Source organism: Dromaius novaehollandiae, chromosome 1 (genome assembly GCF_036370855.1).
Source record: "Dromaius novaehollandiae isolate bDroNov1 chromosome 1, bDroNov1.hap1, whole genome shotgun sequence".
NCBI lineage: Eukaryota > Metazoa > Chordata > Aves > Casuariiformes > Dromaiidae > Dromaius > Dromaius novaehollandiae.
Genome location: NC_088098.1, coordinates 99588723 through 99616658, shown reverse-complemented (window position 1 = coordinate 99616658; position 27936 = coordinate 99588723). Strand labels below are relative to the sequence as shown.

The 27936-nt window shown below is 38.1% G+C and overlaps 2 protein-coding genes and 1 long non-coding RNA gene across 7 annotated transcripts in view; 2 read left to right on the top strand and 1 right to left on the bottom strand.

Moving 5' to 3' along the window:
* Positions 1–6985, top strand: part of CGGBP1 (CGG triplet repeat binding protein 1) — an 8147-nt gene extending 1162 nt beyond the window's left edge. For all 3 annotated transcript variants that reach the window (XM_064522214.1, XM_064522222.1, XM_064522210.1), the window contains exon 2: positions 1998–6985. In XM_064522214.1, coding sequence (XP_064378284.1) covers positions 2020–2523 — 504 coding nt within the window. In that variant the 5' untranslated portion in view covers positions 1998–2019 and the 3' untranslated portion in view covers positions 2524–6985. The remainder of the gene's footprint in view (positions 1–1997) is intronic.
* On the bottom strand, positions 5868–10566 carry LOC112996778 (uncharacterized). The gene is made up of 2 exons (XR_003262552.2): positions 9252–10566; positions 5868–9154 (listed from the first exon to the last, which is right to left on the bottom strand). It is a non-coding gene; the product is annotated as an uncharacterized LOC112996778 (long non-coding RNA).
* BTLA (B and T lymphocyte associated) lies at positions 7857–27936 on the top strand. Of its 3 annotated transcripts, none has more exons than XM_064522188.1 (6): positions 7857–8064; positions 22078–22389; positions 23588–23623; positions 24861–24998; positions 25903–25949; positions 27057–27936. In XM_064522188.1, exons 1-6 carry the CDS (start codon positions 7965–7967, stop codon positions 27396–27398), a joined length of 975 nt encoding a protein of 324 aa, XP_064378258.1. In that variant the 5' UTR covers positions 7857–7964; the 3' UTR covers positions 27399–27936. The 3 variants fall into 3 exon arrangements, with proteins under 3 accessions (XP_064378258.1, XP_064378269.1, XP_025978227.2); XM_026122442.2 differs by lacking the exon at positions 7857–8064 and adding an exon at positions 11842–12283; XM_064522199.1 differs by lacking the exon at positions 24861–24998.

Genomic DNA, 27936 nt, shown 5'->3' with positions numbered 1-27936 from the left:
AAGCGTTTGTGCTGTCCAGAGCTCCTGCTGCTTTTGAAAACCTTAGGTCATTCGGGAGTATAACAGAGGATAGGATGTCTCTCTTGGATGCCTTATCTGCATGCACCCACTCTTTCCCTTGCACTTGGGAACCCAATAGTAGTTCAGACGTTAATAGACATCAAAGAATTTATGTCAAACCTTAGGTCCTTTAAAAAAAACAAAACAAAACACCACCACCAACAAAACTGGATTTGCAGTTCACATAATTACTGCTTCAATTTTTGATATAGTGTCGGTGCAAACCCCTACTCTGCTAGGTGATTTCCTGTGATATTTCAAAACTCCAAGCAACAAGTTTATGTTAGGGCAAGACTTGTTCAAAGCTTGATTTCAGGGAACAGTCACTTAGGAAACTCACATGTATAAATTGCATAAAGCAACAAAAAGGAGTGAAAAAAGTTCTACTCATACTGAAGAAGGATTATGTATCTTAGTCTATAGTGTTGTGCAGTGTCACTCAAGACTGATACTTCTGGAAACTAGCACATAGTTCAAAATACTAACTAATATAAAGATTTTTGTCTCCTTTTTTTTCAAAAGGTTCTCAACTCTTAGTGTACCTTTTTTTTTTTAAGGGCCCATTTTAGAGACTGAATTCTCTATTCTTTTACTCTGTGTTGTGTCTCTGTGCATTTTCAGAACAAGTAAAAGGTGTTCTGGACAGCAGAAATCCCATCTAGTCCTTTAAGTTGGAGAAGCTCATCTTATAGTTGGGTTAGTTTGGAAGTTCAGCTGATTTTTGAAAATGTTGCAACAACAGATTTTGTGTGTGTATCAAAATAAATAGGGACAGAGAGTAATACATCTAGAGGTATTCACCTCTATCATTCAACCATATGGGTGGAATGCATAGATAACACTAAATTCTCTAAAGTCATTCATATTCATAACTAAATGCTCAGGGAGCCTGTTATTTCAAATACATTCTCTTAAGAAACATCTGTTGTCTCTTTCTTGACGAGGACTTAATTTATCAGCTTGAATGGCCATTTTACTCAAAAAGCTTAAAGCTGAGCTGTCTCTTGACTTAAACTTTACTTTTTAAAAGGACTTAAATTATCCTGGGTCAGATCTATACTAGCTACTCTATTTCGCAAAAACAACAAAAAATAGGTCCCATTTGATTTTAGTACACTTGACTAGATTATTGCTCACTATGGTAGCATAATGTAATTTAGAGTGATGTAAAAGGAGTCAAAAGCTTGTGCTTCTCTTATCAGTTACCTTCCTCAGAGAAGCTGTCTGCTTAGGTTGTTATTTGGAGTTGAAACACATGCAAGTTTCTGTTCACATCAGGCTGACTGTTTCACCAATCTCCTGTTGCAATGACAAAAGATTTTCTTTTGACTCTAGGTTAAGACTCAATGTAATAGTTGTGGTTTGAGCTGGGACAAAAGAAGGGGGTGTTCCCAAATGAGTGCTGACAAAGCTCAGGCTTTTGTATCGGTCTTTAGAAATGACAGTAATGGCCTTTGTGCCTGATATTTTGACAAATAAGTTTTTGCTAACATAAGTAATACAGATTTTCAGGAAATAAACAGAAAAATACCAGCTCAATGTAGCTAACTTAAACTGTCAAAAACATCTAAAATATTAAGAAGAAAGCACTATTTACTATAAAGAGTAAAGGATAAAAACTGTCTTCCAGAAAAACAAAAACCCCTTTCTATTTGACTTTCAGTGATGAACAGATTAAGTTTGAGGGTTCTGTTGAACTCTGCCGTTGTAGAGACTAAGAACTATTTTACTGACACCTGTGAGGAATTTATGTCTCCAAAGTTATTTACATTTCAAAATGCAGAACTTTTCAGTGATAGCTGCACATATCTATCTTCCATGTAATTGGCTTCTAGGTGGTAACAAGCACTCTGTTGGATACTGAGTAGGTTGCATCCATGTCTAAAAGCTGGAAACTTTAGCATACTTTAACAGCATTTTTTTTTCTCAAACTTCAGGACAAGTTTATTGAAGACAACAATGGAACGATTTGGAGTAAAGTCAGCCCCTTCACGTAACCGCTCGAAGACTGCTTTATATGTAACGCCTCAGGATCGTGTAACAGAGTTTGGCAGCGAACTGCACGAAGATGGAGGAAAATTGTTCTGTACTTCCTGCAACGTGGTTCTGAATCATGTCCGCAAGTCTGCAATCAACGACCACCTCAAGTCTAAAACACATACAAAGCGAAAGGCAGAGTTTGAAGAACAGAACGTCAGGAAGAAGCAAAGGACTCTGACTGCCTCCCTTCAGTGCAACAGCACTGCTCAGACAGAGAAAACCAGCGTCATCCAGGACTTTGTGAAAATGTGCCTGGAAGCAAATATTCCGCTTGAGAAGGCCGATCATCCATCAGTGCGAGCCTTCCTGTCCCGCTATGTCAAGAATGGGAGTTCCATACCTAAGTCAGACCAGCTAAGGAAAGCATACCTGCCTGACGGGTATGACAATGAGAACCAACTCATCAATACCGAAGACCGTTGAGGAGAAAACTGTTTTCCATCATCGTTGTGAAGTTTTACATATTGATGGTGTCGTTTATTTTTATATTCATGCATATATACAGTGTTACATATTGGTTTTACAAGCTATTTTGTATTATTGTAGAAATGACAATCTGTTTGTGAACTTAGTGGTATGCCACAGACTGTTGCTAACCCTACTGCAGACTTCAGAGCTACATTGATGTAGAACTCACAATGAAAGTAGGGAACATACCTGGCATACACCCTATCTGTGTTCAGTCCAGCTGTAACTGACGCTAAGAAAAAGGCACTTGAATGGAGGACCTCACTTGCCTAAATTGTGCATCCACATATACAAGGAGGATGATGTGATGGGAATGGTTTATCATATCAGTGGATGGCTTTGTCCAGTATCCTGTCCATGACTGACCAAGAAGAAGTACTGCACATTTGAAGTGCGAGAAGCTGTAGAATGGTTAGTTAAAATATAAATGATATTTTGGGGGAGGATTACTGATAATTCCTGTTGAAGTTTGGTTTATGTTCTAAAACAGAAAACATTTTTCTTCTCTTACCATATCTGATGCAACTGTGGATATATTCATTATCTAGCTTAACAGCCAGTCTCTTGTATGGAGCTCTGGATTTCACTACTCTCATAAAGCAAGGAGTTCTGCAGGTTCACCATGCACGCTTCTTAAATCACCATTTCCTTTTCTCAGTTTGACTTGCGCCGTTCTGTTTCAGTGCCAATCTTGGAATATTAAATCGACAAATAAGTGTGTGCAGTTTGCAATGCAGCTGCTGGCCAATGAAAATTACATTGGACCAAGATCTTAGTAGAGAGGATTAATGCCTTTTTCTTTTCCTTACCAGGACAAAGGATGCTGAATCTAAATTGGGGGTAGGGGAGGCACGAAGTAGTGGAGTTGAGCAGGCCTGTTCAGTGCACAGAAAAGTGGCTTCTCCATCTCTCCCTGAAGGTTCTTTACTTTTCTGACCTCATCCTCACTCCTTTAGTCAAAGGAGGTAAAGTGATTAAAATAGTTTTCAAGATAGTTACTGCAAAGGCTATTCAATATCTGTAAGCGTGACTAGGAAAGCGTACATACTTCAAAGCTACACTGGAAGTACAGACTGGGCTATATTTCTTTTTCTGTGCCAAGACCACATCTACTGTACGGGCAAAAAGTAGAATCATAAACTGAAGAATTTTAATAATGTTCCCTCTCCCAATCTAGTAAACTACTACTGAACTATTCCAAGTTATTATGCCAAATAGTCCACTCAACTTCAGTGGTCTATAAAGTTTTTGAATGGAAGCAGGGAGCATTGTGCAAGGTGCTGGAACATGACCAACTTCTGCCTACCTTCTTCTCTGGATTCCCTTTAGAAGCTCTAAATTCAAGGAGATGCAAAGCATCTCCCAGTAACAGAAATCCTCCACTCAGTGGACATATTGGTGTAAGCATGCTTTAACTCCCTCAAGTGGAGGTGGTGGTTCTGTTCAGCTTCCTTTCCCCTCACAAAGTTTCACAATATTTTACTCCTTTTATTCAGGATATTGACAGCAATATTAATTAATTGCTAGGAGACACAAAATAACCTGTTTATTTTGTTTCTGTAGCTATTCCTAGAGCAGAGCCTCTCTTGCTGAATTAAAACAGACTTACATATGTAGTAACAACTGTTTTTTGTGCAATTAGCTTCTAAAGAAATGCACTTGTTTTACAATATAACCATTTCTTGTAGCCTTCTGCTAGAAGAGATGTTTGTATAACTGGAAAAAACAAAAGCAGAAGGCTGCCTATTCATGAGTACCAGCACATAGGTACTCAGCACACTGCTGCACCTTTGATCCCTTTTGAAACTAGTGGGACTCCATGCAGTCATAGCAATCGTGTCAATGATACTGGTTTCTGGTTTAAAACTTAGGCCAGAAATAACAGAAGCATTTTTTTCCTCTAATCCTAGATATCAAAATATGCCTTCCCAAATATCATTTGCTATTGCAGAAACTTGGTTTTAGCTTAAGATCATGAACTGCCTTGGGCTAGTACTGTTTCATAAATCCTCTTAAGCCTAGTGAAAGGTACACTGCCAATAGCCTTTTCTGTCCCAAGAATAATTGAAAGTCTTCTTTTTACAGTGGCTGTTTCAGTGCAGGGAAACAATATCCTTGCTTAATTTTTTTTAAGCTTATAAATGCTATCTTAGAATTGAAGCAAATAGAAAACAATGGAGTATTGAGAAAACAAGCTTCCATTAAAACAAAAGCATTTAGAGAAGAATGGTATGGTGAAAAGGTATGAATCTGAGCTATTTAGCTCAATCCTTGCTAACTGGCAGCTTCACAGGCTATATCACGTGTAACCATTTTATATAGGATTTAGAATGTAGTAAGTTTTCTGCTAGGCTGGCAGACTGACAGACATTTTGAAAAGCTTAATGGTAACATTAAATATGCTCTTGCTCAACTGAGAAAGACCTCAAATCATTTGCAAGGTTTTATTTGAAATTAAAAGTTAGCAATATCAGCACCTTTTGCTAAAAAAAAGAAATTCAGTTATCTTCAATAGGGCAAAACAACAAAGAACACTTAGTTTCTCAAAAGCTTGCTGTCTCCTTGTAAAGCAGTGTCTGTATATAGAAGCTCAATTTACATAATTAATACCATTTATTTTTAATGCAGAGGATATCAGCCTCAAGAGAAACCTTATCAGGGTAGCCATAGGCTACCAACTTTTAGCAATTTGGAAATAAAAGTTGAGCATCGAGATTTTGAATGGAACTCACTTAATTTGAACTTAACTCAGATGCACAGCAGCTTGTAGGACAATGGCGGCTTAACAATAAGGTACTTTTGTTAGGGAAAAAAAAAAAAAAACATTTCCAAAGGTTTATGAAAGTCAACATACTGAACCATTACAGCGAATACCCACAGTGGAAGGAAACAATGAAAAATAAAGCACTTCTAGGTAATCTAGAAAGAACAATGAACAAGAAAGTTTGTATTTACAGACATAACCCAAACCATCAACAAGACAGTTAACACTTATTTTCTTTTAAAGTAGAAGTGGTTCCACTCAGTCTTGGAACTGAATCCTGCAAACGCTCAGGTTCAGACCATTATTTTGCCATTGTATCTGTAGTTGGACAAAGCATAACCTTAGTTTAATCACTATTGATTTTAGGGAAGATTTACAACAGAAGTTACTTTATGGTATGTCAAAGCCTAAGAAATAACAAATTCCTAGAACAGAGGCTGTGGTTAAGTTTAACAGTCTCTATGGGGTTTTCCTTTTTCTGCAAGAACACTGCGTTATTTTTCCATGTATTTCCTGTAAAGAATATTCTCAAAAATGAAGGGAGGATGGTAGGAACTTCTGCTTTTCATTTTACATACTTACATAGGGGCTGGCTATAAGGGATACTTTTCTGCCAGGTGGTTTTATTAATATATTTGAAATTCTAAATGTAATTACATTTTTTTTTTTCCTACTCTGACCATGTACTTATATTAGTTTAGCCAAGGACAGCTAAAGTGACTTTGAAGTGCTTTTCTTAGAACAACACTTTCAAAGAGTAAAATACGAGACAAAAACAACAATCTCTGTTTTGTGACTACTTACATGTATGCACCATGTTAGTTTCAGTTTGCATGTTCCTGGAAAACCATGAGTGAGTTCTAATATTTTAAGCATTTTGAAGCCTGTAATTTGGCTGGTCTTTAGAGGAGGTGAAACATTTGACATGATGAAAGGGCAAGCTGTTTTTCAATTGAGAGAGAAACTTGATTCTGCAAAGTATGGGATATTCTCATGATAGAAGGACTGTTTTTAGTCTGAGCCCCTTTTAACAATTCTGTTGAACTGAACAGTGAAATACTCCCTGCTAGGTTTTGTAGCATAATGAGCAGGTTTTCAGGAGAAAAAGTGGAAGAGCTGGAAGTTTGGCAAGGATGATCTCTATTTATATTTATATATAACAGGAGGCAAAACTCACTGTTGCTGTGTTCCCATTGTACTCACTGCTAACTCTTTGTGTAATTTGAGTGCTTGTTGTCTTTGTACAATTTTAAGGTTGTGTCTAACTTTCAAAATAAATTTTTTTTTTAACAAAGCTTCTCATTGTAATAATGCTATTAGAGTTTAGTCTGTTTTGGGTTAGTGAACATGCTTTCCTTTATTTTTGTTTTGGAAATAAGGATGTTTTGCTAATAGTAAGTGGCACACAGGAGTGGTTTTATTGAAAGTAGTAATGAACTTACGATTAGATACTGGCGTGAGGCTGAAACTATCTGAGTTCAGTTTCCTGCAGTGCCACAGGACTTCCTGTTAGAACAGTAAGACCAGAATAAGTGATTTAAGTTTTTATATTAAAATATTATTGGAAGAGAGATGCTTTACTTTGTAAAGTTTTCATTTGGTAATGGAAAAAATAGTCCTTTTTTAAAATAAAGGAATACCTTTTTCATAGAATTTATGCATGATCTCTTATTTCACCAACCAGATGGACAAAGGAATTGTGGCAGTTCACATTTAAAGGTAACGCAATGTAGTGGAAATGGATGCTGACAAGAAAAAATAAAAATGTGTCCATGTCATTGTTAATATAACTCTTATTTTGAAGCAGTTTGTTGATGTATCAATACAATTACACACAAATCTGTGTTTCAGGAATGATTATACGGAACCCCTGTTGCCGGTCAAGTATGTGACTACCCTCTTCATCATGACAGAAGTTCCCTGATCATGCTTTCTGTTGCAAGTGAAGACCGAGTGAAATAATTAAGGTTAAGCATTTTGACATTGCAGTACATGATTTGTAGGTATAGGGTCTTTCATTTGCCTAATGCTGCAGAAGCCCCTTCCTGAAAAGGCAGAAAATGTAGAAGAGTCTCAGGTCTTCCAAACGGTCTGCAGAAGAGGTTAGTTTGATCTGCATCTGCTTTATAGACTTACTTCATGGAAACTGAGCAAATACATCAGCTGATCAAATCAAGTGTAAATTTGATATGCAAGACCCTTTTCCTGAATTCTTGTCTGGCCTGACATCTCATGATGGGATCAAAAATAAACAAACTCCTGCAACCTCTTGATTCATTAATTTATCATTCATTTCTCATTCTCATTCATTTTCAGGTCACAGCTCATTATGATCGAGTTGCTTTTTGTTGCCCTTATACCAAATGGAAAAGCAGAAGAGAAAGATGTACCTTCTTATAAAGTTTTTTTTATGTTGGCAGCTCGCCTTTGAAACACACTACTTGCAAAACTAATAATCAGTGAGGATTTGTGTGGAAGTTGTTGCAGAATCAGGTGAGGTGTGAAATTAAAGCTTACTAATTTAGCCATGCCGAACTCCTGTGACAACATTTTATTTCCCTAACTGAATCATGTGGTTTAGTCCATATCCAAGATGGAGTAAGTTGAAGCGTACAATAACTGCTTTTAGGCCATGCTTATCTTGATAATTAGGTTTAACGTTTGTCATTTACATAGGCTGGGCAGGAGGAGTTGGGAGGATAGACAATCTGTGGAAGCTCTGCTTAAGTCAGGTAAGGAATTTTTCCTGTGCATCCCACCACTTCTCTCTTTCTGCAAAAGGTGTTTGGAATTTGTGGGTCTTCTGGTAGTAGAGGCCATTTCTTCTTTAGTATCCAGGAGCAGACTGTCCGTCTCAACTGAGAACACAAGATGCAGGCTCAGAGGTACAATACAGAGAACTACTGCTAATGTTGCTCATGGTTGACTGAGGGCAGCCTCAAGACCAATTCTAAATGCTGTATATTAGGTGTAAAATAGAACAGTTTACATGATAAACAATTGCTGAATAACTATTCCAATCTGTACCCTATTTGGTTGAGATTTTGAGTGTCCTGATCCCATTCTCTCTTTAAGTTTTAGAAACCAGAAAAATTTGCATATTTAGTCTTGCTAAAACACTGTAGCTTATAGTAATAGCGGGGAGAGAGGGTATCATTCAGCAGTTCAGTTCCAGGCTGAGGGAAAAATAATTAGGATCTGTAGAGGTTCTTAGAGGTTTTTTGTATATTGGTTAGCCCCAAGGTTTCCCCCCGCCCCACCCTCCAGTGTACAGAATAGCTCCTAAATTCAGTGTTAGATTCCAGTACACTAAATGGGACTCCCTTCTTTTGTAACTAATTTTAAATTGCTTTCCCCTCGTATTTCTGAAGCTCGTCATTTACTGTAGAATGAATCCAATAAATAAGTTACCCAGCATACAATTAATGAAAGTTTTGTGTTGCAAAACCCTGAATAGATTCTTAACTTACTCTTAACAACTGACACTGCATGTGAGAGTATTCATGCCCCATGCTCAGTCTGCACTTAAGAAACTGATGTAAGGTATTTGTATGCTGATTCAACAGTAAATCTTTGCTCATTTGTTAAGCTGAATTTGCTCAGGGAAAGCAGGGAAAGCAGGGAGATGCAGAGAATCTCACAGTGCGCAAAAGGAAAGAACTTACATAGAAATGAAGTAGCCGATCTCCCCACAAATGCTGAGATACACTAATGAGGCACTACGATGGGCCATGGGGACCACTCGACCGCCCTGCAGGTGGTAGCACACACGACTGCAGCCTGTGCAATCAGTAGTGAAAGGCAACGAGTTGGATGGGAGGTCTGTGTGCACAAACAGACTCTAAATTATTGTTCTAATTCTTGAAGAGATTAAAGCTTCCTCATGCAGTGTTATGAAGGTAATTTTCAGCAGACTTACTGGAGCCCAACATCCGAATGCTGCATCTCTCTATGCAAGTAGGAGCAGATGTCTAGCAACCTAGAAATAGGGGAAAAGAAAAAAAAAAACCCAAAACACAACCTTGTCTCATCAGAAGAAACAAACTGAGATGGCACAGAAGAAAGAACATTACATAGGTGTTTCCTTCACTTGCATTCAGTGAAGCAGACATGACAAACTGTACTGAATGAGATGGGTTTCTATTAACAGCAATCTTCAGATGTTTAAGACTGTCCAAGTTTTACTACATACTTTTGGAACCACTTCCTCAAAATAGTATCCAACACATACAGAACTAGCCTAATTGTTATGTTTGTATTGCTCTGAATTCTTTCAGTTCTTTAAATACTGGATACCTAACAGGATTCAGCTGAGGTCCAATTTGCATATAGCAAAGAAGTTACTGCAGATGCTGGAAGTCAGTGCCATCTAGTGACATTTTTTCCTGACATATTCAAATGATCTTTCATCTTGAATTAAATCTTATAAGCTCCTGCCTTACCTAGTTATACAGTATCTTATCAAGTTAGGACTCTACTTTTTTCCTTCCCTCTTTGGTAAATAGTTATTTTATATTTACATAATATTTATCTTTTGAAACATACTTTTAAAGCATAGCGATTTCAGTGGCCCAGACTCAGGGACTTTACCATTTACAGGTCTAAAACATCTTATCTATAATCTAGCTCCCCCCAAAAAACTCCCATGTGTGTCTGAAGATGGTCATAAAGCCTTAACAAGAAAACATGAAAGAAATTCAGATCAAGGAAAAAAAAACTTAAGCAGAAAGGAATCAATGAAATGTCAGCAGTGATAGTAGAAGTCATATTTGCCATATCCTTTCAAAAGAAAGGGATCCAAACTGTATATGAGTGCCCAAGCTACTTAGTATTAAAAATGTAACCTAAAAAAAATTCTCAAAAACCACATACAGTATGTGGTACAGGAAATGTGTGCTCCTTCCTGCTACTGTGACCAGCTTGACCTCTCCTGAGAAAAAATGGCCTGACAGCATCTATCTTACAGTTCAGAATACTCCCACAAAATTACCCACAAGGAATTATCCATCTAGAAAGCTAGTCTCAAAACAGAGACAAAGCTTCACTCAGTAGCAAAATATTTAGTTCAAAGCAGCTGCCAGCTTTCCCCTCTCCTTGCTCAAAATAAATGCCTCATCCTTCCACTTCTTTTGAGAAAGTTGAGGAAGACCCTCAAACTTTAAAAAAATGTAAACAGGACAAAAACAGATAAACTAGTTAAAATAGAACTAGAATATTAAAAAAACTTCCAAAAAGTTTAAAAAGATGAAAGAACCATTAGAAATGGTCGAGGCTTTCTAAACAAGATGAAAAATTTGACTTTTTTTTTTAAGCCTCATCCAGGCAGATGCCAAAATGTGAGGAACAATCTTGAATCCTAAACATCTTTGAATTTTTGAATTATTGTTTTAGCTGATTGTTTTGCTCCCTAATTAAAATTTAAGTTTTCTAGTAAGGAAACAAGAATGAACTGCCAATATTACATGCCTAGCATGAACTTTCGATAACGCATCAACACAAACACAGAAGCTACACTGCCAGGAAACACATCCCTTAAAGACCAGTTTTACTATCTAAGTTTGCTATGGATTCGGCCACTAGATGTCATCTCTATGCAGAAATGCCATCTAACACAATCTGCACTACTAGTTTCCCCCCCCCCCCCCCCCGCCCCTTCTCCTCCCTCTTAAGTGGAAGCTTGCTGTGTGCTTAATTACGCTCAAAAAGTTTTCTTTCATAAAGATTTTCCAATTAATGCTGCATTGTAATGTTGTTTCTAAAGCCATTTCATAATTTCTCACAAGCATTAATATCCGATTCTGCTGATCATCGTGGACTGAGCTAGGCGCTTGTAGCCCTGAAATTTTGGCAAACCATACAATTATTTTCTCTAAAAGACTACTTTGAAAAAAGCCTCATTAATTTAAATCTTCATTAAAGCATAATATACATTTATTTTAACATAGAATTTTGTAACTGCATTATAGTCTTCCCTGCTTTCTTGGTGATTGTTATATTTGCATTATAAGGAGTGATAGTGGCTGTATACAAAGTTCCTATTCAGCTTTTTGCTAGTTTCTAACTTTATGAAGGGCAGAATTTTTGGGAAGATTCAGCTAAATGGTTCTGATACTTTAGGAATATTTAGATGTTTCAGAAAGATTTAGAGGAAAAAGTGTCCTGAGCATGCTGAAAAAGAATCCACAAAACCCAACCCCAAATTACTTAGTATCTCCATAACATAAGGCCAAGACTTGGAAATAGGGGAAGCAATCATGTCTCATACTCTAGATTAATGTAAATTAATCTAATGCAAATTGAAACCATTCAGACAGATGCATTTCTGACATTTTACAACTTCCGAATAGTTGATTCATTCAGGTTCAAGAATAGCTTCCTATTTTTTTTATATTATTTGAAATTAAGGTTGGATTAAAGTAATGCAAAAGAAATGAAAAAATGTAAAATAGTATTGTGTAAAATACTCTGGTATTGCTGCTTGTAAACTGAAATCTCAATTGTAGGAGTACCTTTTTTTTAAAAAAAAAAAAAAACACCCTGCAGCTGTGCTGGTCGCACTGTAAAGGGAGCCAGAGGAGAGTGAAAGACATGTTTTGCCTTGAATTGCAAAGCAGTTCTGAGATGTTGTGAAATGATTAAGTGGTTCACATTTCAACCACACAAAAGACTACCGAGTAACCCATCAGATTTTTGCATACTATAATGCTTCCCCACCCCTTTCTGCGCCTTCTTTACTGAAGGAACTAGAGCAGGGAATGAGCTCAGACGTGCACCATGGGTAAACCTAACAGGATGTAAGAGGCTCTCTGAACTGCACTTTTTAAACCTGCGGGAACTTCTCCTATCTCTACCATGCCTGGCAAATGAAGGGTCCTCCAGTCATGTTTCTAAAAAGGATTTTACTGCACATCCTTCTAGTAATGCTGGCTCAGAGCAACTATCAAGTTTATGGTAAGATGCGGTCTTGCAACCTGTCTTTAGTTACTAAATACGGGGGAAAAAAATAAAACAGAAGCCAAACCACTGCTTAATGTACTTTAGAGATAATCTATATCTTATTTTGTTATCATATTGCAGACTCCCAATTTGATTAAAGATGATAATGACAATAATTGAGTAATATTAGGTTACTATCTAGACCAAAACTCTAGTACTTGGGGACCAAATATATCTTACTCTGTGGCCAAAGGCTCTGCCTTCAGGGGATTTCAAACTTGAAATCCAGGAATTCTGCTAGCTCCAAACTGGATCCAGTTTACAATCAAAGTGTCCTCACCAGATCATTAAGTGTCCCTTCATTCATTTAGCTTAACACAGTCTAATTTTCATCCCACTTTCAACTTTGAAACGCCACAGTTTTTAGATACAGAGGTTCTCCTAGCTCAGACTAATATGAGGGGTGCACTGCATCCAATTCACTCTTAGTACTATTTTTACTATGGAGATTATTTTGATTCAAGTTCTTCCATTCTGTTCTCATACAGGAGTTGTAAATGTTAATTTGAAAAGGAAGGTGCTCATACAGACAGGATGATAACTACTGGGACGGATGTGCTCAGCTGGTGTTGATTCATTTTAGATATATTAACTGATAAATTATAAAAATAACGTTTCTTATAAGATACCACTAAGGTTACACAAGTCTTAGTTAAACACACATGACTAACTCTAATAATATACAGTGCCTTGCATGCGCCTTGTTTTGGTGAATAAAATGCCTTGATAATACTGTAGGAAAGGTTAAACGAACATTCAGAGCACCTGCCTGGGAAGGGAAACCCAAACCTTTGGTTTAAAAGACATGAATTACCAGGGTCAATTAGATGCAGCTGTTTTTCGATCAGGGTGTGATCTGAGCTCTGGCAAGCTACTGAATTGCTTTACATTAGAGTTTCAAATGACTAAACCTAACAACCTTCTCAAGGTGGTGTAGCCAGAGCTTCATACCTCAGTGGAAGTCTGTTGTCTTCTTGTAAGAAGTTAACTACTGTTTCTTTTAACTTCATTATGTCTGACTGTTTTATTAGTCCCTCCTCATCACCTGCCTGCATTACCTAGTACAAGTCATTGACACGAGTGAACCTTTCCATACTCATCTACCGGGTTTCTAGACACTACTCTTAAGACAGCAAAATCATTTCTACCATGATACTTACAGTATGTATCTTCTTTACAAAGAGATTAATCTATTTTACTGGTTTTATTCCTTGATTTATGTCAAAATTACTCAAGGTCCTTTGAGAATAATTTCCTTCTATATTCATGTAATACTGCAAATACCAGAATCATGTTTATAGGCATATTATATAGAGGAAAAAACTTTGCAAGCCAGTCTTTATAGAATCTTGATTTAGATATTTAAATTTTAAGTGTATTTATATTTTAGTCATAAATTTTCTAAACTTGTCTAGTTTTTGCTTTGGTTTGAAGTAAACTGAAAGTTGAAGCCAAGTTATTTAAGCTTCACGTGGTGCCAATTTATACGAAGTTTCTCAAACTCCTACCAGAAATTCAAGTTGACCACTCACAAGTTCTGCACAAGGAGTGGATAACAATCAAATCTTTGCTAAATTAGGGAAGGAGAGGGAACACATTTAAGACACTATAAGCAGATGGACTTCCACCTGCTACCATGAATATAATTGCAGCCCAGTTAAATCCCGTCTCGTTTATAACATGCAAAAAGAGGCTTCCACCTAGTCTGACAAACAGTCATTGTTGCTGTCTGGACAATGTACATAAAGGAAACTAACTGTTTTATGTTGTGTTAATATTGATGAAAATAAAAAGCAGCAGACCTCACTTACCAAAGAAACCCCAGCCAACCACTATAGATATGTGCATGCATGCACATTTATGGTGGACATTGTTTAAAGCCCAAATAACACCTTTGCTATCACACCTTGTTGACAGATGGGCTGTAAATTCTGATATTCACATAAATACAAGCCATCAGGATTCAGCCATCAAAACATAAAGGCATCTGTTCTTTGTGCTATCACAGCTTTCATCATCAAGTAGTTGCAACAAATGATATAACTATCAGCTACCTCAGCAAGCAGGCCAGCTTTACAACTGCTATCACTGTCAGGGGGAAAAAAAGCAAACTCTGCCCTGTACACAACTGAAAGCAAATATGTATGGTATGTTGCTGCATCTTTGGCTGTACTTATATGCCGCAAGATGAGAAAAATTAAGTGACAAGGACCAAAGTTAAAGTTCCATTAACAAAATGCAAAATGGCTTTCTTTGGAAAAAAAAAAATCAAGTTATGGGATGAGTATGTAAAAAGATAAAACTCAAAGGTTTCTCTGAGGCCAAAAAAAGTACAAAAAATGCCTATATCCAGGCATCACTGGAATAATCTTCTGTAGTGCTTCTCTTTCTAAATACACCTCCCTAAACTCAAGGGGGGAGAATATTTTTCCATTAATTTCTCCCCTCTCCCCCCCCCCCTTTTTTTCCCTCTCTTTTTTTCCCCCCTAAAATTTACAGAGTCACGAAGATCTTAGGGTCAAAATTGAAACCCCAACAAATTAATGCACTTTCTGGTGTATTTTTTGTATTATAATTTGATTAGAAACTTCCAGGAATGTTGCAGCTGAACTAAAGCCATTGCTAGTGCTTCATCATGTTCACAGACAGACTGAAAATAAGGATTCAAAACTAACTGTAGTCATTTATTTTTCATGACTAATTGACATGTTATACCTCAGCCATTATCTAGCTTAGCAAAATCATACGTATTACTTGTATTCTAACCCTTGTTCCCTTTTAGAACAAGAGAATAAAAAAAGTAAAGATAGATCCTTTTTAAAGAAAAAAAAAGCGCCTCTGTTCCAAATAACAAGTCTTAGTTTACTGGGGGGTTTTTTGAGGTCTTAGATGACCAGGTGTGAATGATACACCTCTGATAATTTAAAGTTCAGAAGGCTGAATTTTTAAGCTATTATTTTTCTACTAATGAGTTGAGATAGATGAATGTGAAGCCATCTGCATTAGCCTTGTTCCATTTGCTTCATGAATATATTTTCTCCAGAGCATAAAACAATGAGATAAACTTTAAAAATTGTTTTTTAGTAATAAAAGAAAGTGTTGTCATGAGTATTTCCCTATTGCCTTAGTTCTGTAATACATGCTTTCATTTGAAAAGTTATCCCAGCAAAGCACAGTACAGAAAATTCTCCTGACCTTTGGGAATCATGGGAATAGAGCATGGCAAGCACAGCCTATCTAAGAAGATCCTCAATTTATTTAAAAGAAAACTTGCTTTTAGTCAATCTGAATCTTACTGAGGACTGTAAATGTGAAGCCGATATATAAAACTTCCACTTTTATCCTCTTGCAAACTGCACAGAAATCCTGATCATGACCACCTGTATGTAATATATTAAAAACTTAAATCATGGTATATCATCCTGAAGCAGGCCTTACCTTCAGGGCCTCAGTTTCCAGGAGTGTTACAGAAAGCATAATTAAATTCATCCCAGAACATGCTTGCACACGTAGAATATATCTGGCAGACAATAATGCCCCTAACATTGACTTCTCCTAAGCTGCAGCAGGCAACAGACAGGAAAAATTAAAACACGTTGTCACAGGAAAAGTATGCCAGACCACGCTCAAGCTCTGTTGACAGCGGAAGTTTGTGGAGCATGTCCATCTTTCTAATGGCCACCAACAGCAGAACATAAAAGGTTATCTCTCTCATCATGTGTGTTGCATTTTCTTGTTAGAAGAAGAGATTCCTCTCATTGTCTAGGACATCATGGTTTATACTAGTATTTAAGCCCCAAATCTTCAGCTCTGACATCTAGTACTGCTGAAGAGTCCTTACAGGAAATCTATGAAAGATATTTTAAAGTTTCCCTTAAGTACTTGTATTCTGTATAAAGAGGGTTCCAAGTTTTTTGTTTGTAAGTGATTTTTTTTAGTGCTTTTTACCCACTTAAGATTTTTTGCCAAGTTGGGTGTGATTTGGGAGAGGGGAAAGGTCAATGAGAGATTCACAGCGTGTTCATTATGAACTCCAGCACTGAACTGATATGGGAAAGAGGATGGATTATAGAAAAAGGCTTCCTTTATCTCAAGTTTTTAATTATTATACTTCAAAGTAATTCCAACTAAGAGTTTCCTAAAGCCAGAGAAAAGTGTTTTCTAACTCTTATTCACTTGTCTCTTCCAATAACATTATTCTACAGGGTCCCCAAATTTCATTAAAAAAGACTAAAAAGTATACTAAACTCTCAGTTTTGAGAGAAAAAGCTACAGAGGATGTATATGCTAGGGCTAATTGACAGCAGGCTGTTAAACGCTTTCACCTGTATCAGCAGCTAGAAATGAAGGCTACAAGTCATCAGTGTATGGGTCAGTGCCAAGCAGACTTCCATCTGAAAGAGTGTCTGAGTGTCAGCTGTGTAGGAGGACTCTACTGCCCAGACATCATAGGCAGGCAGTGATAATATTGGCCTATGCAGCAAGTGCAGTGAAAGTTTTCCCACATGCAGGTCCCAAAACTCAATGCTATACACTGTAGGTAACCTTTTGGAGGAAGTTGGGGACGTTGCACTCAAGCCCACTAGATAGCAAAGGATCAGTTTTGCTTTGGTAACTTATTATAATTTTACCAAACCTGATTATATTGGAATTATGCTCATAAGGTGAATAACCACTGAAGATGGAGGAGCAAAATTGTGGCACATATTGGCACAGGTACTTAAAAAAGGGGAGGGAAATGTTATTTACACTCACCTGACTGAGAAACAAAGTAGCATATTTTATTCCAACTCTCTTAAAAACATACTATGTGATCAAAAATTATAGGAGTAATCTCAGCTCCAATGGATTTCCCCCCCCCCCCCCGTCCTCCCTTCTAACTTAATTGGTAGTAATGCAGGAAGTTTTAGGGAGGGAAATTTTTTGCTGTGGTATCAGTCTGAGTACATTACACTTGCTCTATTTAGGTCTTTCAGCTACAGAACAAGGACTACACAAAAACTACTCTAGAAGCATATCCAGACCTAAGTAAGGCTTCTGCTCCAGAAATGTCTATATTGCCACTCAGGATACAGATTCTGTACATCCACTGTCACTCATCTGCCTCATCTCGGGAGGCTCTACCACTGAATATTAGTCTGGGTTACACTGACCAGTGCAAGACAATCATTTCTCTAGAGTGCTATTTAACATTGATTAACACATTTTCCTTCCTAATTTCCTACATATCCAATGTTAATCAGAATTTATCATGAGGGTTAGTACCCTGTTCTGCGTAGATGCCCATAATTTGCTAAATTTGATCAGGTGATTCTTCCAAGACTGACAGTGATTTATATCTTGTCATAAAAGGACCAGATGACTTGAAAACAAGGAAAAGATGATATCCCTGCACTGAAAAGTTTAAGACTGCAATGAAGTCTGCAGACAGGCCCTTTGCACTGCTTGTGGCATTCCTTAGCAGAGTGTAGTACTAGTTTGCAGTTCTTGTGGAGTTTTTTAGCAGAACTAAGCTTTAAATTAGAGAATGAAATATTAGTTTGCAAAAGAGAAGAATGAAAGAGGTACAATAATTATGTTTTGTTGCCCAGAATAATAATGCTGAATGAAAGAGTGTCACTGAAATCTGTTTCAAAACTCGGAGAGAAACTAGGCTTTCTGGACTTCCAGAAAATTTTTTTTCTAAAGAGAATTCTGCAAAAAATAAAGCTATGTGGTAAAGCACTTAGATGAAGGACATCAAATGTTTCACAGCATCAAAAAAAGGCACCTGTGCAGAGACCTGCACATCCTTCTAGAAATACTTGTTACATAGGATTATACCTGAAAGAGGGCTGCAATCAAGGCAAAATCTGAGCATAACAGATACTTCCTGAAGATTCGTCTTCCATAACAATCATTGCTCAGATATTTGAAACCTCCGCTTTCTAGTTGGAGCTCTTTGTTTCCATTTTAAGACTGTTGCTAGCCACATGCTGCTACTGCAGTATGACTTCAGTCACTATGACCTACTTGCCTGAAGCCAAATCACACCTTTTTTCCCCCCTCATCAGAAATGGCAGGGTGTAAGTGACAGATAAGTGAGCCTGCTTCACGACTAAAACATGTCTTTCAAAACCATCCTATCCAGAAGAGCACAGATGGGATGAGGCTGGTGAAATGCTGCTGTTCAGCTTGCTTGCCTCCTCTTGCAGGAGGCAGAACAGGTGACTGGGCAGGGCATGCTGACCTACTGTCCCAGTGCCACCTTGTAAACACGGCCAGGCTACACGTTTGAGCTATTGCTACAGTGTCCGGATGGATGGGACCTGGGAGAATAACTCTTCCTGTGTACCATGCATTTCTTTATAATCAGGAACCCCTACTGTGGTAACGCATGTGAGCCTGGCCACCTTGTGGTCCATTGCCTGTGCCTTCCTCCAGCAACAGAACTGTTGCATTAGGGACATGAGCTTTTGCATATTTCCAAGTCTTTTCCATATCAATTTTTTGTCCCAGTGTCCATGAATTTGACACATGGCTGCACATGTACCAACAGACTGAACTGTAAGGAACATCAAGGGATTAGTTGATCCATCCTCTAATCCCAAGGGGAATTCAGCTATATCATCCTGACAGATACTAGTCTAGGTTAGCCCTGGGCTGCCAGCAATTCAAACTCAACAGTCTTCCAAAGAAACGAGTTCCAGTATTTTACTGTTCACTTTCTGTAATCGGTCTTCCTCACTTCACTTTCAGCCTGCTACTTCTTGTCCAAATCATCACAAACATGAAAAACAGATTACTCTATTCCTCTTTTATGTCTTTACAGATTCTTATTATGTCCTTTCCCTGATTGCTTTTCTTTAAGTTAAACAACCCCAAGAATATCAGTCTGTCTTTTAGGGCTTTCTTATCATGTTTGTGGTAGTGTCTGGCTTCTTTCCAATTCAGAGAGACTCCAGACATTGTCCCACATCTTTCTTGAAGAACAATGCCAAAAACTGGACAATACCAAAGTACAGTTACCAGCCCTGAGTAGAACACAAAGATTATTTCATGTGTCCTGTATGCTTTCCCTTTGGTCATATTTCCCCTGAAATGGTTGTTTCATGATAGTATGACATTGTTGATTCACTTTCAGCTTGTAATCCGCTCTAAGCCCCAAAACCTTCTGTGCACAAGCTGCCACTTAAATAGTTATTTCTATCAGTGATTTGCATCATTAGTTATTCCTATGAAGGCTGAGTATTTTGCACTTGTCTTCTTGAACCATATCTTGTCTTTTTACAAACTACATTTCTAATTTATTAGGATCATACAGAAGTCTAAGCCTGCTCTTTAGTGTTTATACCCTGCCAGCTTCCTAACATCTGCAAATTTAATAGATGTATTTTCTTATTCTTCATCTAAGTCATTAATGAAAACAATGATCAGAAGTGGGCTCAGAACCATTCAATATATAACCTCATATAAACCTTGTTTATACTTTTGAGGCTTCCTTCTTGTCTCCGTGAAGAACTTGCTCATGATTCAGTCAAGCTGGTCTTTTACTGTACTTCTGTAGCAGAGACAGTTAGTGCTTTTACTCCATTTATCTTTTACAGGATGAACAACCAGCTCTGCTTATCTCCTTTTCTTTGTATTTACATTTCATGAGTTAACTTCCATTTCTCTAAACTTACTGAAGTTTTCTTTGCCAAGTCCAATTGTTTTTATTCTGCTGTTTTCCTTCTGCTCTGAAGGGTATTAAAAGTATCAAGGTTTCTAGTTCTACTTTTTTATTATCCACACTTCTTCTATCAGTAAAAAGACATTGTTTGTACCAAGAGCTGTTATCATTCACCCTGTTCGTCTTCTGACCTCCATCAAAACATCTGAATTTCCTCTATTTCCCCCTCACCAAAGATCAATTTTAAAATCCTTGTCCAAGAGGCTTATCTCTGTACTTTTGCTACTCAGCCCTCATTGATTGTCATTTAAAGCCACCCTGACTACAAGAAAGCTGGTACACAAAGATGCTCTTTCCTTTTTTTCCCCTCAGAGGAACCAATTTCATAGACAATCCTCCCATATTTGAAGAAGCCAACAGCCTTCTAGAGCTACCATCCACCTCAGATGATGGAAATTATAAACACCCGTCCCTAAGTGGCCCTTGGCACACATGAGCACGGGAGATCTAATGGCAATGTCCTTGAGCTCCTGGTCCCAGTCCACCTGCTTCCAGAGCCCTGTCACTGTTTTTTAATTGCTCACCTTTGTTCTCTGTAAGGACTCCACAGGCCTGAGCAGAACAGGCCGATGGTCAGAGGGGTAGGGGAGTCTCACCAAACCATCATTTAAGATCTCAGATTTAGAACCCTGGAAGCAGTAACTTCCCAGGATGCCAAGTCCTGTGAGCAGATGAGTTTCTCTACTGCCCTTGGCAGAGAGGTATTGGAGACCACAGTTTTTTTCTTCTTCAGTGGCTACGAATCTCAGCCTTACAATGAATAATCTCTTCCCTATTATCCAGTAAGTTCAGGCATATTTGATTTGTCAATATTAGAACAATATTAAAGAATTACAGGTTTACAGGCAGATCAATACCATCTAATTTATAAACACGTGTTGCCAAAGTCACTTTAAGAAAGTAAATGAAAAAATCAACAGTAGCAAAGTGTTTGGTCTGCTAATGAAGGCTATGAACATACAAAATTATTTATGGTGTGGAATAGTAGGAAATTTGTTGAGGAAAGGCTTGCAAATTAGAGGTTATCTGTATGGAAATTCATGATCTGGCCATCTCAGGTTCCTGAATATACTACCCATGTATTCACAAGAAATGCTATGTCACATGCATAAGAAATCCTGGCAGACTCTGCAGCCTGAGACATTCAGTCTCACAACTTATGTGTGCTGGCTACCCTGGAGCCCAGAGGCTCCTGGCAGATATACCCTTCCCTTCTCTGCACTGTTCTCTCCTCTCATACACATTTCTCCCACCTACAAAACTTTTCTTGAACAGATTTTACCAATTTTTTCTACTCCTCTCCATCAGCCAGATGATATAGATAGATCTAAGATCCTTTTCTTTAGACTTGGACAGTGTACGGAAGTAGGGAGCTTGTTGGTGTCACATAGTTTTGATTACTTTTACTTAGCCAGAGAAATCAAGGACCACAAGACAAAAGAATCTTTAATAAAAGATGGGGACATCTAATACCAAGACCCAGAGTTAAGGTGGTATAGAATACCTTACCAGAACATGGAGTTCCACACAACTTTAGAAAATCGAGAAATAAAGATAAGGTGTATTTTCATGAAATATAATTCTCTTCATTATTCTAATTACAACAGATCTCTACCGAAGAGCAGTCTTTCCTTCTGTAAATTACTGAGAATTATGAAGAAAACAATGATCTGAAATAAATCTAAAAGTAAAAGAAAAGATCTGTGAAAAGGATGACACAGGAAATCCTGCCATGTATATTTTACATACTTTTTCTCTAAACTATTTGATTTCAAACTTGTTTGAGATACAGAAAAAAAGGAAAAGTTCATATCAGAGGGAGAAAGTGCCTTTCAACAATCCTCCTTAAAATGAAAGAAACACTAGTTAGCAGACCTTACGTGCTATCGGTGTCCCATATAGAGATAAGATCTCCTGAAAGCAGACAAGGGAAGTCTCAAGCAATGAGAGAGAAAAGAGACTGCAATTAGTGTTATAGGGAGCACATAGCAAAGAAACAAAACCATAAAATTTTTGTCATGTTTTTCTTCTGTTCTAGGATTTGATGCCACTGATTGTCCAGCTGAAATTCAAGTTAAAAGAAACTCCCAGTACAAAAGTTATCTTGGGAACTCTTTGATTATACATTGTCCAGTTCATTACTGCAAGGAGAGGCCAGTCATGCAGTGGTGCAAGATAGAAGGGAATGAGTGCGTGCTGCTGAAAGAGAGCAAAGTAGAATGGAAGACCAACAAGAAGTTTATTCTGGAGTTTTTCTCAATTCATCATAATGATAGTGGAACTTACCGCTGTCGAGCAACAGTGGGCACCTTGTCCAGTGAGAGCCATGGGATAAGGGTTATTGTTGAAGGTGAGGCCCCTTTGTTATGAAAGAGCCCTTTAAACAAATGAATTCCACATACGGAAGAACTCATGCCTGCTAGAAGATGGCTTCTCCAAACATGTTATTCCAGTGGCAAGGGACTAGTCTGCACCCAGCTGTGCTGGTACCCACCATCTTCTTCATGCTTCAGTTACTGTCTTGCTCCCTTGGTACTGGGGAAAGCAAAAAACAAATTAAATACATAAAAGGAGGATCTGGAACAGAAAAGGAAAGTCACCACTGCTGAACAGGCATTAGTGGACTTTCTGATAATAAATATAAATTAGAAGAAAGAAAGATTGTAGGAGATCAGCCTGTTTACATGCCACACAGACTAGATAGGACCCAAAGAGTGATGTACCAACAGCTGAGGAGGCCACACAACAGTAAAGAGAACAAAGCAATTCAAGCCTCATGCTGAGAATGATCTCTCTTGCTACAAATAGAGAAAAAGCATAATTTTGTACACCAACAACAGGAAACCTTACAATAGTTTTAAATGACTATTAAAGGAGTTAAGGGCAAGTAAAGCCCTCGTATTAATTTAGGCAGTTGTGAGGCCAAGTCTAGATTATGCCAAGCCACATCTGCCCTCCTCAGTGTTGCTCTGCAGCTAGGAAGTTATTTGAGTGGTCATAGTGTCCTAGGGACCCTTGGTAGTGCAGTTATAAGGTTGTCCTGTTGCCAGTTTTTCCCCTGGTAAGCTAATGGGCTTTAAAAACCCACAGGAAATGTTGCAGCAGAGGGAGCAACATCAAAACGTAAGGCTGTAATGTGCTAGCAGACATAGTACGTGCCCAACTCATATGATGCAAGTTTTTTTGACGTGAGAAGAACAGCATAGATCTCTGAGTAGCTACCGAATGATATAATCACAAATACCATACCACGAATAAATGATGGAATATGTCTCCATTTGCCAATTAAGCGCTCTGCTGAGCTGTTTTTCTGAATGCCAAAGAGGTCTCAAATATAGAATTACTCTGCTAACAGTGGGAGAGCAACACTTCATTTCTGCCGCTCCTCTCCCCAAAACTAGCCTTTGCTTTTTGCAATTTGTTCCCTCCTCCATCCCCCAATCAAAGCAGAGACTTGTGAAGACTTCACTATGCAGTATGGAAAATACAAATGCAGTGCAGAATGTCAGGCTGCCGTTTCATTTCCCTGTCTTGTTTTTCTCTTTCAGAAAAGCCTGCAAACAAAACGACAAGTTCATCAGAAAGTAAGTTGTGATTCTTATTTCCTCTTTAAGACAAGGGAACTAATGAGTATTGATATGAATTTCTGGCTAAATTGTTTTGTGCATTCAGGACAAATCTAAACTGTAGAATTTAAAAATTCCAAAGTTAAAAACTAAAATCTAAAATTTAGCAATCTTAACTACTATTGCATATTTCCCACTTGAACAAAATACAGTCTCTCAGGGGCCACAGTTTTCAAGCCTACAACTCTCCAGCATTCAGCATAAAAGGGACAAAGCCAATCAAACCACCTCCTGGCAGTATAAACTACATTGCTGATTTTATTTACACTCTTTAATACCTCAGTGATACATATGGCTTATACTTACAAGGTGTTAGGAATCACACTATACCATCACTTTAACATATCCTGAAGTATGTTTTTTGCTCACGGTTGGTTATTGTTCACAATACTGCTATTGTGGACAACTACTGAAGCCCATGTGGTGTTCATCTACTGGGTCTATTCTCTGATGTAGTGTCCATACTTTGTGCACCAGAAGACAGCAGACCTCAAAAATGTGCATCAAGAATTTATTCCTGAAAAAACTTTCCTTTCTTCCTATCTCTCACTCTATGATCTGTCCTCCATTTTCATCCACATGAACAGGATACAAGGACAGTGCCTGCCTTCTAACCTGCTTCCCTTAGCAGCCCTGTTCAGTCTCTCTCTCTTTTTTTTTTCCCCAAGCTTCAAATGTAATGCAAAACCAAGCTCAAGGTCCAGTTCTTAAAAGGGTCTAGCTTAAAAGGATTTTAAAGTTAGACTCTTAACATCATTTATCTGTCAAATTCTGTCATATGCATACCTCATAATAGCATCCATTTTTAGTCTTGGCCATTACATTTTTCTTACAGTTGATACAAACCTGCCTTTGTTTGTTTGCTTGCAGTGCAAAGACTAGGGAAAAAGAAAAGGAAGAAAGATCATAGTGGAAATACAGGGCAGTTTGGAGCAGTGCTCGAATTCTGACCCTTATTTGTTCCAGCTGGTCTTCTACCATGCATCATTCACCGGTTACATTTTTTCTATGCACTTTTCCTTCAGTATCTTAATACTTAGTAATCTACCCATGGAGATGGTAATCTCACAGCATGCTGATACTGAGTTAGAGAATGATTCAATTACATTAAGAAGCAAGTTGCATCAGAAAGACCTAATGCTAACATAACTCATCAAACATTACTCTATGCTAATGCATGTTAATGCAATTTTAGATACCACTACTATCTCAGAAGATTCCCAAGAATCTGAAAATGACAAGATATTGCACATTATTTATGCTGCATTATCCTTGCGTCTATGTTGTCCACTCATCTTCATATGCATGTGTTGGTGTCTAAGGTGGTACCACGGTGAGCAGTTTTATCATACAATCTCTTTCTACTCTGTGTTTGATTCCACTCCTACTCACAGCTTAAAGTCACTTAAAGCACTATGAAAATGCTCTAATAATTACCTCATCTGATTGCTGAGATGTTCTTATCAAGTGTGGCTGTACTGAATCTTTAAGAATTCAATTTGTCCCATGTACTGTTCCTTCCAGAGAGACAGGAATGGAAGTAAACTAAGAACAAATCAAAACTTTAGACTTCATAATAATTGGAAATTTTTTTTCTATCTTGCAAGTAATCATGTTACAAATAAGTAGGAGTGTTAGCCATGTAAGTGCAGTCAAACTCTATCTGGCTACATTTTGCATCCTTAATTTTCCCTGTAAACTATCAAATAATTACAGTATTAATCTTTCCTGTTTTAGAGGAACTCTTATACAGCTGCCATCTTCTAAATCAGGAATGGAACTTGGAGTTCCCTGTATCTTAGTTTACGTGAAGTGATTGCTCATTTGCCTATTATAATTCTATGAATTTTCTATTTTAGGAAAATGAAATTATTTCATCTTCCAAAAAATATAACCTTTGCTAATGAGATGGCTTGAAGGTTTTCCATGACTTTTTTCCCCCATCCAATTCACTGAATATAGAGAAATCTGCCCCAAGTACAGTAGAAATTCTTCTGCTTTTATTCAGAGGGGCTCTGAGGAACATAGAAACTCATTCTACAGATACATCTTTCTATGTTTTCTACCTTTTGTTAGAATGGCTATTCCCAAATCCAGACTGGGAATAGATTTCAATTCTTTGAGGTGCACTCAATAAGGCAAGGACTTCTTTAGTAATTAATACCCCCTCTGTGAGTAGAAAGGCGCCTTATCAGTGATGATTTATTGAAACATCCTTTTCTGTTTTTTTTTCCCAGCAAAGCAAAAGAGAACTCCATTAACCCCACAGAGACAAGAGAGCCTGGTATGTTTAAACGCTGCTGTAATGCAAAATCTGATCATGTCCCGCATAACCGTGTACTGAGAACACATCTCTGTGTAGTATAAAACTTGGAATAGGACCAGAGACAAATGTAGTGACCTGCTTGGTGCCTGGACAGCAGGGCTTCCCTGCTGTGAGATACCATCATGGCTGAGCTGAGGGAAGAAACTAAGGGCCTTAGCCGCAGAAGGTACTTTAGGCACCTAAACTCCTATTGATTAATTTGTAAGTGCCATTTCAATAAGAGTTTAGGCGCCTAAAGTGCCTAAACTGATTCTGACTGGCTGTGTAAGACAGAAAATGCCCCACAAAGTGAGGCACTGAAAAGATTGAAAAGAAAAGCTTTCACACGTGGCTGCCATGAATTCCTGCAGTTCCAGCAAGCAGTTCCAGAGAAATTAAACAGGCAGAAGGCAGAACGCAAAAGATGCGGCAGGAGCTGATTGCCAAGGGTCACAAGGGATGTGTCGGGGGAACCACAGGGTGCCAAACAGACTGCAGAGCTCCCCAGGGGCAAGTCAGAGGAAAGCAAATTAAAAGCGGTATATTTTATGTGGCTAGAAAATGGATGTCATAAGTATTCCCCTAGGGAGAGGTGAATTTACAGAGGAATTTGAAGATTTTGGAGAAGAATATTTATTTGGAGAATAGTAAGACAAAAAGGAGATGAAGCAAGAGATCAGGAAATGAAAGAAGAGGCACAATCAGGAAAAGGTAGTTTTGGGTTTGCAGATGAAAATAAGAAAGATTTAATAAGTTTGGAAGGGAAAGCCTGCATGAGTGGCATGAAAGAGCTCTTGCAAGACGATAAACCAGTTTTGCATCATGTAAGAAAGAAAAGACATGACTGAGTTTGGGAAAGGAAATAGAGGAAGGCCAGAGAGGCAAGAATGACTTCTAACTTTACTTCAAAGATCAATATAAACCCCAGGGATGAGTTAATTCACCTGTGCTCAACAGCATGCCTCTAATTATTGATGCAGTTTTAAAGGGAGAAAGCAACTTAAATTCTTACCCATCTCTTCTTTAGCAGGAGCATGAGTAACACCACAATGTGTCCAGAGCTGTACTCTGTTCTGTTTTCTGCAGGTAAGAGGTCCAGCAGCTGTTCCATATTATGCTGCTGGGGCAACTCAAGCTTCAGATGAAAGCTCCTCACTTTACTACTGCTCCATGGTTAGCCTACGACAGCTCTCCGATGGCAACACAATTTATGACAACGATGTCCCTCACTGGGATGCTCTGAGGACAGCACCTAACACACCTTGTCATGATCCTGCTATCCCTTCCATCCCAGCTGCACCTGACAGCCAAGATGTCCTCATTTATGCTGCACTAAATCATTCTGCTTCTGCAGAAAAATGCCAGAGAAGGGAGCCAATGGTAGAAAATGAACTTACTGAATATGCCTCCGTTAATGTAAAAAAATAAACCTGGCCAGGACTTCTCCAGTGACCCACTTTGCATGCAGTCTCAGGTCTAGCTCCCCTCTAAGACTCTTCCTTTCTCTCCCCTTGTTTCTCTTTGTTATCCTTCCTGTGTTCAGGATTCTCCTTGCAGTTTGACCTGGATTTGGCTGTGGTTTGCATACAGACAAAGGGGAGGAGAAGGAGAGTGTTCTGCCAGGTTGTTTATAAACATGTAAAATGAATCCTTGAGGAAGATGATACTGAGTCATATCACCTCCTCCTAAGTAAATGCTAAGAATGTTTGTTGGAGAATTTTTCTTTGAGGTTTCCTGAATTTTGCTAAGCGAACCCTTCTAAGGATTGTTTTTCATTTCAGTTTACTCATCTCCTTGGGAAGCTCTTTAAATATCATGAATGTCTAATCCTCTTACTAATCATAAGCAAGTTTTTGTTTGGTTGGTTGTTGCAGGGGAAGGAGGAGGAGAGAGTTATTTTCTTTTTACAAAAATTTCACACAAATAAGGTGTGAGATAATATCGAAATATAGCGCTCTTATTTGC

Excerpts from the sequence above, each read along its gene's own strand:
- BTLA (XM_064522188.1), top strand. The coding sequence starts at position 7,965 with ATGCTTATCTTGATAATTAGGTTTAACGTTTGTCATTTACATAGGCTG. Across the intron at positions 8,065-22,077 it reads GGAAGCTCTGCTTAAGTCAG|GATTTGATGCCACTGATTGT; the intron begins GTAAGGAATTTT and ends CTTCTGTTCTAG. Across the intron at positions 24,999-25,902 it reads GTGTCTAAGGTGGTACCACG|CAAAGCAAAAGAGAACTCCA; the intron begins GTGAGCAGTTTT and ends TTTTTTTCCCAG.